This window comes from Olea europaea, unplaced genomic scaffold, assembly GCF_002742605.1.
Source record: "Olea europaea var. sylvestris unplaced genomic scaffold, O_europaea_v1 scaffold1766, whole genome shotgun sequence".
NCBI classification, from domain to species: Eukaryota; Viridiplantae; Streptophyta; class Magnoliopsida; order Lamiales; family Oleaceae; genus Olea; species Olea europaea.
In genome coordinates, this window is record NW_019235387.1 from 101,651 (window position 1) to 115,054 (window position 13,404).

General features: G+C 30.6%; 1 protein-coding gene across 1 annotated transcript; it reads right to left on the minus strand.

Moving 5' to 3' along the window:
* Positions 1-9,495: 9,495 nt before the first annotated feature.
* LOC111378100 (probable acyl-activating enzyme 12, peroxisomal) lies at positions 9,496-10,531 on the minus strand. The gene is made up of 2 exons (XM_023001269.1): positions 10,243-10,531; positions 9,496-10,044 (listed from the first exon to the last, which is right to left on the minus strand). The coding sequence occupies exons 1-2, from the start codon at positions 10,438-10,440 to the stop codon at positions 9,496-9,498; spliced, it is 747 nt and encodes a 248-aa protein (XP_022857037.1). The 5' UTR covers positions 10,441-10,531.
* Positions 10,532-13,404: the final 2,873 nt, after the last annotated feature.

Here is a 13,404-nt window from a genome sequence, read left to right on the forward strand (position 1 = left end):
CTGAGCCACATTGGGATCTACAACATGACCATCAGAGCTTCTCTTCATCCATCGATCGAAGCTATAGCAACAATGACCCACAATTGGGAGCGCTGTGTGGAATGGAGCTTCTCTTCATCAAAGCTGCAACGAATTTAATTTGATTTTTGCAGAAGATTGTTGACAGTGGTTGGTTTTTGCGCATATCTAACCTGATTTTTTAGCATGGTTGTCGGTAGTGGTTGGTCTTGCACAGATCTGGTTAGCAACGGTGGTTTTTTCCAAAATGATGGTGATGGTGAGGAGGTTGTGGTGAGGTAGTGATATTTGATCATGGTGAGGTGGTGGTGGTGGTGGTGAGGTGATTGTGGTGGTGGTCGTTTAATCCCTAATTTTTGTGGTGGTGGTGGTGGTGGTGAGGTGATGGTGGCGATGGTGGCGATTGCTCTGGCTTCGAATTGGGATATGGTCATTAGTTATCAAGGTTACAATTGGCTTTTCTTTAGTTCACAGTATTTGCATTCATAGTAATACAGTTTGTACTATTTTGCTGGTTGGTAATCGCTTTTGGAAGGTGGTGGTGGTGGTTCTGGTGGCGACGGTGGTAGTGGTGGTGCTGTTGGTGGTGGAGGCAATGGTGAGGTGGTGGTTACAAATTATTTGGTTAATTGTGACTATTAAATTGGTTAACCCGTGACCAATAAAAAATAAATAAATTGTGACAAAAAACTAATATGTGATCTAAAAAACTTGTTAATTTGTAACGATATTTTGATAATTTGTGTCTGTCTAATAAGCTGTGACTTATAATATTTGTGATTTATGACTAATAAATAAGTTGTGAAGTAATAAGTTGTGACTTATAATACTTGTAATTTATGACCAATAAATAAATTGTGACGTATAAATTTTTGATTTGTGATTGATGAATAAATTTTTTGAATGGTGACCATATAATAATTTGTGACATAAGAATTTTTATTTGTGACCAAATTATATAAATTTATGACTTTAATATATTTATTTAATAAAATATATAATTAATTAATTAAATCATAAATAAATTGTAAAAAATACCTGATTTTTGAAATTTAAACGTTTGTTCTAAGTTTTGAAATAGGTGAAACTTAACTTCTTGATTTTGAATTTTTCCCTTTCCATTTTCTTCCCTCAAAATTGTATTTTTACAAAATTTTGGAAATTAAGATTTTACATAAAATTATCGTAAATTCTAAGGTTGGTTTGTTTGCAGGTTTTTTTTTTTCTCTTTTTACAGTTAAGTCTTTAAACAAATAATGAATGGACACAAGCACGTACTATCAACTCGTTAAATAAAGGGAAAATTACTGTGAATACTGTTCCTACTTTTAAAATTAATTCATGCCACCACAAATTATAGGCAAAAGGAATCAAGGAATATAATCAGTCCAACTATTTCTGTCCATATCAAGCGAAAAGAAAGTTGCCACATTTTGAACTAACTTGAAAGAAGTAAAGCAATAAGATCACAATTTATATTGACAAGTAAAAAAATAATATCCGATAATACAATTGTATTTCATGCAAATATAAAAGTTCAAGTCAAGGCTCTATTACTACTCTCAGGGAGTCGTAATTAGCCAAGGGGATAGCTAAACGATTTTTTCCCTACCTTAGCACAAATTTTCAATTTTCCATTGATCACTGAATAAGAATCGAGATATACAAAGTCACAACCACTATATGCTTCAATTTCGAATGTCATATGAATAAGAATTAATAAGTAAAAAGATTCTAAAGAAGAAGGGAAATCATTTCTCTTGAACTCACGTATGCATTGTGAAGCTCTCTCTCAAGTAAAAGTGAAACTATTAATTAATATGTTTTTGTGTAATTTGAATTTTAAAAATTAAAATTCAGATAACATTAACACCATTCATAGGTAGGGATGTCAAACAGGCGAAGTGACTTGTTGGCTAGGCCAATCGGCGAGTTGGATCCAAGGAGCCGCGCAAGGCTCGGCTTGTCGATCTCGTGAGTCATGCCCACGACCCAAAAGTTTACAAGCCTACGAGCCTTGTCAAAAATATGAAGAAAAAGTTTGAAAATTGATAATAATAATAATAATAATAATAATAATAATAATAATAATAATAATAATAATAATAATAAAATCGAGCTAGTGTGTTTAAGCTCGGCTCAGCTCATTGCCACCTCTATTCACGGGATTCGAGAGAAAATAATTCAAATACTGAAAATGGTTTAGAATTATTTGTTAATAACAAATACCTGATTTGTGAAAAATTAAATGTGTCATTTAATTTGGGAGAAGGAAAAATTAAAAAAAATGGGTTGCTCTAATTTTTTTCTTTTTTTAAAAGTGTGATGTGAGGATTGCCTGCTTTGAAAATTTGAAATTGGTCGATTTGGATAGACTTTAAGTTGGGCCAGCCCACGTGAGTCGGATTTCCTGGAGCCTGTTCAACTTGATGTTTGGCCTATAGCTTGTTCATCTTATTTTCTATAAGAGCCCAACATCCCTATTTCCATTTTCTTCCCTCAAAATCGTATTTTTACAACATTTTGGAAATTAAGATTTTACATGAAATTATCGTAAATTCCAAGGTTGGTTTGTTTGTAGGTTTTTTTTTTTGCTCTTCTCTCTTTTAACAGTTAAGTCTTTAAACAAATAATGAACAAACACAAGCACGTACTATCAACTCGTTAAACAAAGGGAAAATTACTGTGAATACTGTTCATACTTTTAAAATTCCAAATATTAGTTCTATAGGTTTGAACTCCTCAAGCTAGTTCCTGCTCTTAAAAGGAGATGTTAGACGGCACATCAGAAGCAGTTTTCGACCTAAACCCTCAAATCGGAACTCGAATAGAGGGCAAAAGTTGAGATAGGTTTGTTAAAGATTATTTTAACCAGACATTCTCAAAAAATTAGTAATATGACATTTAGCACATCCGGTGCTACAATGCCAATTTGCATAATTACGTTACATTAAATGATAGATTCAATTAAAAGTGGAAATACGAGACTCGTTCAAGTAGGTCTATTACATGCAAATTTTCATCACAATGATGTCTGGGTGTGTTGGTGGCACGATAATATCACAAAGTGCAGTGACATGTTCCCAGGCCAAATGCCTTGTCCAAGGTGCCAAAAGCTGTCCCACTCAGCCTGCTCAGATTATGAAATTAGTTGAACTTGATCTCAACTTGTTCAATTAATTCTTAGCTGTATCAAACATCAACTATAATAATCTTGTTATGGACTTTTAACTTTTTCTTTATTGTATTCTTATTTAAAAGGGAAAGGAGAAAGGAGAGAAAATGAAATGCTTATAATTGCATATCATTGGTGTGAGGAAGAGGACTTTCTTAGGCCCCTATTTATAGAGCATGAAGGGTTGGGGATGAAATTATGCAAGTCAAATCTCGCGATTTTTTGAACCAAAACACCACTTGACGTCGATAGCTTTTCACTAGAATTTCACTCGAGCGAGAAGGCCATTGTTTGATCAGTGCCACTGTCGCTCGAGCGACATATAGGGTCAAATTAATCCAGTTTTTCTCGTTTTTCCATCCAATTTTGGATATCAATTTCTCATTTATTCAGAATAGGTTTCAAAACTTCAAATATACTACAACGATCAACTCGACGAGTAGAATAAGTTGGTCTATTTACTTTCATATTTTGACCATCGGATCAAGTCCAAATATTTGATCAAAGTTGACACCAAGTCACCTTCTTTTTTTTTTAATTTTAGATTTTTTTGAACCAATTCCATCAATTTTCATACCCTAAATATAGGTTAAAAAGTTATAACTTGAGGGGGTGTGTTGGAATACATGTGCACTTGACATCAGCATATCCTAGACTTGTCTTCCAGCATCATGCGTGCTCAGCCTTCCAGCAGCTTCTAGCAGATTGCAGCTCGACAGATTCCATTTAGTTGCTAGGTTGTTAGATGATTAGTTTGATAATTAGATAATTACCCTAGCCATTTTTCTCTATAAATAGAGGACCGTGTATACATTGAAGACAATTGGAATGTGGAATTCCAATCCCTCCTTATGGAGGCTTCATTTTCTCCTTTATGGAGTTTGTCATCCTTCTTTCATGGAGTGATTCATTTCCTCCTATTAAGGAGTGATTTCCTCCTTGTATGGAGATGTTTTCTTCCTCCTTTTCATGGAGTTGAATGTTTCTCCTTTAATGGAGTTTAGTTCAAATTTTATCATTCAATAAATCTAACAGACATCACCACCACAGAGCTAAATAGAGTGCTGACATTACATGTCATTTTGCTTAATTATTTGCAGCATAAATAGATGGGTAATAAAAATTAAACTATGTCTAATCATACATAAAAATATTAAGATATCATGTCTATAAAGTCTAAACTCTTACGTTATCTAAATGTCATAATGCTTAATTATTTTCCGCATAAATAGATGGGTAATAAAAATTAAAGTGCATCTAATCATACATAGAAATATTAAGATATCATGTCTATAAAGTCTAAATTCTCAACGTTATCTAAATGTCACTGAACAAGGAAAAATGAAATTTGTTTTATTATATATATATATATATATTTATTTATTTATTTATTTATTATTTTTTTGTATATTTAAGTCACCAATCCCCATCAAAAGACTTGCTGACATTGTTTTAACTTGCAGCACTCGAAAGTTGCGTTCGCGTTAGCTTTGTATAATAATAATAATAATAATAAAGGAAGGAAACGAAGAAAGAAGCAATATGGTTAGGCCTTTATTTTTGTAATTAAAAACATGTATCACTGTAAATAGATAGATGACATGAAAAAATAGATTTAATAGAAGGATTATAATAACTAAATTTATTTTCTTTTAAGTCTTTTTTTCTCTCTCTTTTTCTATATCATAGATCTGCACATAATCATCAACAACAATAACAATAATAATAACAATCTAATTAAGAATTAAAATATCTTGTATTACAAAAATAGACACAAATACCCTTAACAAAATTTTGATGCAATATGAAAAGAAGGGCAAAATTAGTGACTGCACCAAATTTTTGGTGCAAATTAGTGAAATTTGGTGCAATAGGTTATGGGTTGGACCATCTTCAACTTTACATCAAAATTTTAGGTAATTTTTGCACTATTTTGCATCAAATTGAAAATAATTTCCATCCTATTACACTAAAACTTAAATAAAATAAAAAGTGTTTAATCATTTTCTTCATTTTTTTCATTCTTACCAATTTATTTATAAACATACAACTACATGAATTAGGCCCCGTTTGGAAAGTGTTTTGAGAATTGATTTTTTGACCGTTAAAAGAAAAATGAGGTTCATCTGTGAGAGAAGAAGTCAAAAAATTACGGCTGAAATGGTGAAATAATGATCAAAAATCAATTTTTTGGGGTAAAAAATTCCTCCCAAATAGGCTCTTAGTAAATAAATAATTACATTAAAGTAACAAAAATATTAAGCCACTGTTTGGCCCCCTTTAAAACTCTTCAATTTACTTAAATTTTTTCTCTCACCTACTTTCAACCACACAATCTTCAATAAAATAATATTACATTTAAATTGAAAACTTTTCAACCACATAATCTTAAAAAAATAAAATAAAAATAATAATAATACTATTTCCCTCATTATAAATTCAAATAATGGAGGCCAAACAGGGGGTAAATTTATTAATAAATTTAAAAAATATAGTACAATTAATAGAAACACTACAAATAATAAAATATTAAATCGTGTCATTAAAAAATTTCGAATCCAATATCATGATATGATGAAGTCGAAATAGTGTTGCAAGTTAATTCTCAGAATTCATATTATCCTACGATGTTCTATTAATGCATTTTGACGACAACAGCAAGGTAAAAGATTTGAAAATTCATTTGAGTTTTTTGATAATTATTTTGACAACATTAGATAGTCACGAAACGATCTTCCGGATTACTAAATTATTCACTTGTTGAATGTATCATTTTCTTTAAATAATTTTAGAGTGATGTATGTATATGATTGTTGAAATATATTTTGTGTTGATTTTAAATATTCGTGTTTGTTGCATTTTAGGCCCCATTTGAGAGTAATTTTTCACCTAAAAAATTAATTTTTTGATCGTTATTTTACTATTTCAATCGTTATTTTTTATTTCTTCACTTACAGGTGGCTCTCACTTTTTTTTTCTATTGGTCAAAAAAGTCAATTCTCAAATCAATATCGAAACATGCCCTTAATTTTTTTAGTATACTTATTTTAATGAATTCCTTAATTATTATTAATCATATTATTAAAATTTATTACAAATGCACATAATAATAATAATAATAATAATAATAATAATAATAATAATAATAATAATAATAATAATAATAATAATAATTTGTATTAAAAATGTATAACAAAAATAAACACAAATATCCTTAATCAATTTCTTAAAAAAGTAAAAAAGAATGACAAAATTGTAATTAACCATATTCGTGCGATATGGTACAAAGCATTATGCTACATTGAAGGGATTTTGTACAATTATTTGGTGCAAAATTGTACTTTGGCTCACAAATTGGACTTGTACTTACATTCCAATTGCATGTGGAATATTTGGAATTAAGCTATCGTTTGAGCCTTATTTTTCTAAAAATTTATTTTTTCAAAATACATTTTTAATCACACATTTGTTAATAAAATAATATTACATAGAAATTCAAAACTTTTTCTTAATTTTTAATCATACATTTTCCATCAATATGATATTCAAAATGCATTCTTCTTCTTCAAATAGAGCTCAAACAGGGACTAAACCAAACCCCACTTGAAATATACTTATATCCCATGTTTGTTTGCCATTTTCACCTCATTTTTACAAAAAAAAAATGTTACTGTTTAAGTGCCCCACTTAACCCTTTTTTTCACTTTTATCTCACAACCTTCATTTTGCAACGGCCATAATTTTTTCTGTTGCTTGTTCCTCATTGTTTTCAAAATGCATTTTCTTTTTAATAACACATTCTTTAATAAAATAATATTATACGCAAACACAAAACATTTTTTTAACCACACATTTCCTATCAATCTACAAATTCAAAATACATTTTTGGTCAAAAATGGAGCTCAAATAGGCTCATAGTTCTTGATATATTTCATCTAAAAGAACTATCTTGAGTCAATACTTGAACTACTTGTATTTTATATTTTTATATTCATTTTCAACCATACATGCATATAATAAATATTTTTCCCGTGAACCCAAAACTTTTTCTTACTTTTTCATCCCAAATTTTTCAAAAAATCACTATTCAAAAGATCATTTTAATTTTTATCAAGCCCCATTTGGCCCTCATTATTTGGATTTAGGGTAATTGACACAAAACGTTCATACCTTACAAGTTTATTGTTGAAAACATCCATACATTTCATTTTTTGACATTTTTGCCCATACCTTCCACATTTCTTTGCACAGAAGGTCATTTTGACGATTTTACCCTCCATTGAAATGAAACAAAAAGAAAAGAAAAGAAAAAATAAAGAATTAATTACAATTATAGTCCCAAATTTTTAAAAAAATTTTAAATCAGTCATAATTTATTGTGAACTAAAATTTTTTAAAACAAATAGAGAAAAGAAACTTGAATGTACAGGAAAATAATCAAGAAATTGAGAATTTTTTTCAATCATAATCAATGAAAATGAAAATTTTTGAAGATTACATGATTTTTGTCTTAAGCCTTCCATATACTTTTCACTGAATAAAAATTGAGATTTATGCTTACCCATTTTTGAAGATTTTCAGTTCATTGGCTATGGTTCAAAAATTTCTCTATTTCTTGATTATTTCTCTATACATTCAAGTTTCCCTTTTTTTTTTTGGGTAATTTTAAAAATTTTCAGTTTACAATAAATTGTGACTAATTTGTCATTTTTTTTTTGAAATTTTGGAATTATTATTGCAATTAGTTCTTTATTATTTTTTCATTTTGTTTTATTTGAATGGAGGGTAAAATTGTCAAAAGCTAATGAAAATGATCTTCTGCGTAAACAAATGTAAAAGGTAGGGGCGAAAATATCAAAAAATGAAAGGTTGGGACGTTTTCTACAATAAATTTGAAAGGTATGGATGTTTTGTGCCAATTACTCTTTGGATTTATAATGGGGGAAATAGTATTTTTTTTTTGAAAACTAGATGGTTATAAATGAATGAAAAGTTTTCGATTTGCATGAAATATTATTTTATTGAAAATTGTGTAGTTGAAAATAGGAGAGAAGAAATTTTAAATTAAATTGATGAGTTTTAAAGGGAGCCAAACGAGGGCAAAAATAATGGTCATCAAACATGCCTTAATATTTCTGAATCATGTTAAGTGGGACAACAAATAAATTTTGTACAATTTGACATTTGACAAGTTACTCGAATATAATACGCACTATTTACATTGAAAAGTATGAAAAAATGAAAGAAAACCCTAAAATCACCTCCCATTTTTTATTTAGAAGAATTTTTATTTATTTCAAACTTTTGGGATTTGAATTTGAAATATGTACTTGACTTTTTTGTACTTAGAGCACATGACTGGATCACAGGGGTAATACAACTCTAATAATTATAGGACCTTACTCTATATACATCAAAATTTATATAAATGATTACATAATACTCACATGGTACTTTATTATTTGTGAATTTAAAGCATAATCTACTTTTTCATCCAATCTTTTCTCACCACATCATTTTTGGTAATAGCTTATATATCATTTTTATGTACAAGTAAAATAATCCATAATAATATAAGTTGTACAAAAGCGTTTACAGATTTTTCTCTTTCATTATTATTATTAGGAATATAGTACTTGTGCATAATGTGGTGTTTATAAAGGTGTCCATCATCCTCATATAGAGGGGGGCCTATTTCGGATAAATTATATTTTATTTGAAGTGAATCTCCCTTCATGTAAAAGGAATACATCGTTATGAACATCCTGATATATGTGTAGTATCGTCCTTATTATTATTATTATTATTTGGTCCTCGTGACAGATGGAGCATAAAGAGAGATTTGACAAGAAATGCTGAATTATCATGTAACACGTTGTATTACAAATTTATGTAAAAAGATTAAAATAAAAAATAAAGTAATTTGGGAAAAAGCGGGGTTCAAATGTGTATTAGGAATTAGTTTTATTTTTCGTGGTGTTTGAAAATATTCCCAAAACTAAAAAGATGAACATCACCGACTTTTTTGGTAGGTTAAATTATGTTAGATAGTACAATAATATGCAATAAAAAAAGATTTAAATTCTTTTCATTATTTAGTGCCTATTTGGTACCCTTTAAAATTTTAAATTGTTTGTTATAATATCATTTTCTATCACATATTTATACAATAAAATATTTTACACACAAATCAATAAAATTTATTTACTATTTAACAACATATTCTCCAAAAAATATTATTCAAAACTCTTTAACTTTCCAAATAATTGGCAACAAATAGGGACATAGTCTAATTTTGGGCCTTAAGCAAAAGTCCAGCCATTGCAATGAAACATGGGGAGTGACCACAAATAAACAGGCTCACTCTTCATTTCCCAGCCCAATATTAAGCTCAAAGTGCTCAAATAAGCACCCCTGTGGCTGTACACAACTCCTTTAGGCTCTGATGTTGTGCCTGATGTATAATTCAAGGCAATTGGATCCCACTCATCGTTAATTTCTTCATGGACATAGCCTGGATCACCTTGATAAACTAGTTGCTCATACTCGAGCTCGCCTAGTCGAACTTGGGTGGGGGTGTCGATATCATCAATTACTGCAACCAGCGGCATCGACATTTCAGAGGAATTACCAGATATCTGCAAATCATCCATTAGAAGCCGAAGGGCATCGCGAGCCAGTGGCACAAACTGGTAATCTACAAAGAAAACCTTTGCTTCAGAATGCCGGAGAATGGTGGCAATACTTTTAGCATCTAGTCTTGTGTTAATAGTGTTCAACACAGCCCCTGCCATGGGCACGGAAAAGTGCATTTCATACAAGGCTGGAATATTTGGAGCCAATACAGAAACCTGCACGAACAAAATAACCACAAAAGCAATTATTCAAAAGTTTGTCTAAAATCTCAAATGCATACCTAATTTTATTTTGTTTTATATAAAATATTTGCTGAATACATAACAAAATATAAATGGTAGTTGAAAGACTCGAACTTGTTTAAATCTTGACTTAGACACCATGCAATATTATTTGCAGTAGAAAATACGTACAACGTCGTTCTTGCCGACATTAAGTGATCGGAGAGAAGATGCAAGGCGGCGGCACCGCTCATAAGTTTGATGCCACGTGAAACGGACACTGGCATATATTATAGATATACGATCCCCGTAAACTTCAGAGGCTCTCTTCAAGAGAGTAATGGGAGTAAGAGGTACATAATTGGCTTCACATTTCGGTAATTCATTCATATTGGCTTCTTTTTAAACTAAAAAAGTTGGGAAAATACAATGGAGACTATGGTTGTAGAGAGAGGGCTGGTTGATATGAATGAAGAACGTCTTGAGGTAGCATACATATATATACACACAGAGATATGTAGAAGAAATATGATAGATATTAAAGATAATGCTAGATGTACATCTACTTTTTTATCAAATTCTTTACAATAGGAGGGCGGGTCCCACACGCTGGAATTTTTAAATGCACACGGGTCTGAGTGCATGTGAGAGTAGGTAACAAATTCGGTAATCTAAATTCGGTACATATATATTTATCCAAATATTAAGGGTAAATTCCTCTTGAGGTCCCCAATGTTTTATGTGTGAAGTTCATGTCTTTGACTTTTCATTTATAGCACCCATATAATATCATTTAAGTAATTTCAACTTGAATGATTCGATTTTCGGAATAAAACAAAATTTTGGACTATTTTAGCCTTTCGGTTAAATATAATGTGTATGTCACCTGGAAATTTAATTTTTAAGTAGATATTTTCATCAAGCGAGGATACTCATAATATTCAAAATATTCACAGATTGGAGAAGTATCTATCCAAATAAAGGATTTTGCTAGATGTACATAATTAATATACATAAAGGATGATATAATGTGATGTAGAGAAAAAAGATTGGTTGAAAAACTTGATTTTATTTTAAACAAGCAAATGATAGAGTGCCACGTGGCATTATGGACACCCCTATGTATATGTTTATGTACCCGTAGCACTATTCATAAAGTTAATGGTATTTTACAAAACTTGAAAGTTTAAAGTTTGAAGTTCGACTTTAGATTAATATTAGAATTATATCCTTTGGCTGCTTGACCTCCCCACCATGCTTTCTATTAGCTCCAAGTCACCACACCATGTTTTTATTTTATTTTATTTCTTTTGCCTCTTTAACTAGTAATGGCCAAATGCTTAAGAAGAGATGTTAATTGAGAACACAAAATTTTCTTAACAATTAAACAAGAGAGCTTTCGACCCTCTCTCGCTCGCAACTCACATATATGCATAGTTACAATAATTTAAATGTAGTATGGACTAAGGTGGAAGCATTTAATTAGCCAAGATACATCAATATTCGTCTGTAATTTTATAAGTATGTATTAAGATTTTTGTTCAACACTTTGTTGTTACATATAAAGTTACCTTTCATTTCATACTACAAACAAACACAATCTAACGTGTTATGTACTAATCTCACAAAAGTATTAGCAGTAACTAGTAAACTCACTTTGTATAATGTCTATGGTTTTATATTGCCAAGAATAATTAAGAATTCCCTAATTCTGCTGTTATTTAACTCAAAATTCTTCTTTCACATTGCAAGGTCAAAGAAATTTGTGCTTTAAAAAGTATACTTTTAGACCAACCCATGACTCATGAGCTTTTGACTCGACACTATTCTAGTAACAAAATTATGAAATGTGGGTAGGTTCATTTAAAGCTTAAACAAACTAACTTAGGATCTATATACTCAAATGAGGTCAAGAGCGTGTGGCCAAGTTGGCAAAGGGCATGACCTGGGAAACTGGGTTTGGCTTCGACGAAGGTTCAACCCACGCTTGAGACATCCGCCTTCTCCTTGGAGAAGATTTAACCGGCTGGTGTGGTTGCGGGTCTTGTGCCAGCCCCCAGGTTTACCTAGTGCGCACTGGTCGCCGGTAGCGGCTGCGGGTTCCTGGGTTATCAAAAAAAAAAAAAAAAAAAAAATTTAAATGTAGTATGGACTAAGGCGGAAGCATTTAATTAGCCAAGATACATCAATATTCGTCTGTAATTTTACAAGTATGTATTAAGATTTTTGTTCAACACTTTGTTGTTACATATAAAGTTACCTTTCATTTCATACTACAAACAAACACAATCTAACGTGTTATGTACTAATCTCACAAAAGTATTAGCAGTAACTAGTAAACTCACTTTGTATAATGTCTATGGTTTTATATTGCCAAGAATAATTAAGAATTCCCTAATTCTGCTGTTATTTAACTCAAAATTCTTCTTTCACATTGCAAGGTTCAAAGAAATTTGTGCTTTAAAAAGTATACTTTTAGACCAACCCATGACTCATGAGCTTTTGACTCGACACTATTCTAGTAACAAAATTATGAAATGTGGGTCGGTTCATTTAAAGCTTAAACAAACTAAACTTAGGATCTATATACTCAAATGAGTCATCATCTTGCAGTATGGACAAATCTACAGTGGAGGCAATGGGGTCTACTGCCCTACACTAAATTTGAAATCCAAGATTTTGCAATAGGTTTTTCAAGATTTTATCAAAGATTTTCAATTTTTTTTATAATAATTTTCAATTTTGCCCCCACAGTTAAAATTTTACGATATTTTCCCCTACGGCTCTACTCTCTTAGCTCCACCGCTATCATGCGGTGGCATTTTGAGGTAAAAATCTACATCGTTTATATGTGAATATCTTAAACAGCTTATAAGGATTTTGGCTACTCCTTTTAATAAAATTGTCACTCTAAATTACTTCGCAAGAAAGCGAAGTGTTCAAATATTATCATACGACAACATTTTTGGTTTTTTTTTTTTTTTTTTTTTAAATTAGTCATCCTTTAATATATACACACACACGTGGCGAAATTAGTTGGGGGAAAAAAAACCGACTAATCTAGTCGTAAAAACATTATCTTCCACCAACTTTTTCAAATTTCATTATAATATAACTTAGGAAAAAACAAATAGAAAAGAAAACCAACTGTTTATTAATTCATCAGCGAAAATTTCTTACAATTTCAGCTGAAGACACCAGCTAACACGATTATACTTTTATTGTTTTCTTTCCCTTTCAACAACTTTCCCAATTCTAATTTTATTCACTTTTTATATGGAAAACAGTAGGGTGCATTTCGGTTTTTTTTTTTTTTTTTTTTTTTTTTTTTTTATAGTTTTTTTTTTTTTTCAA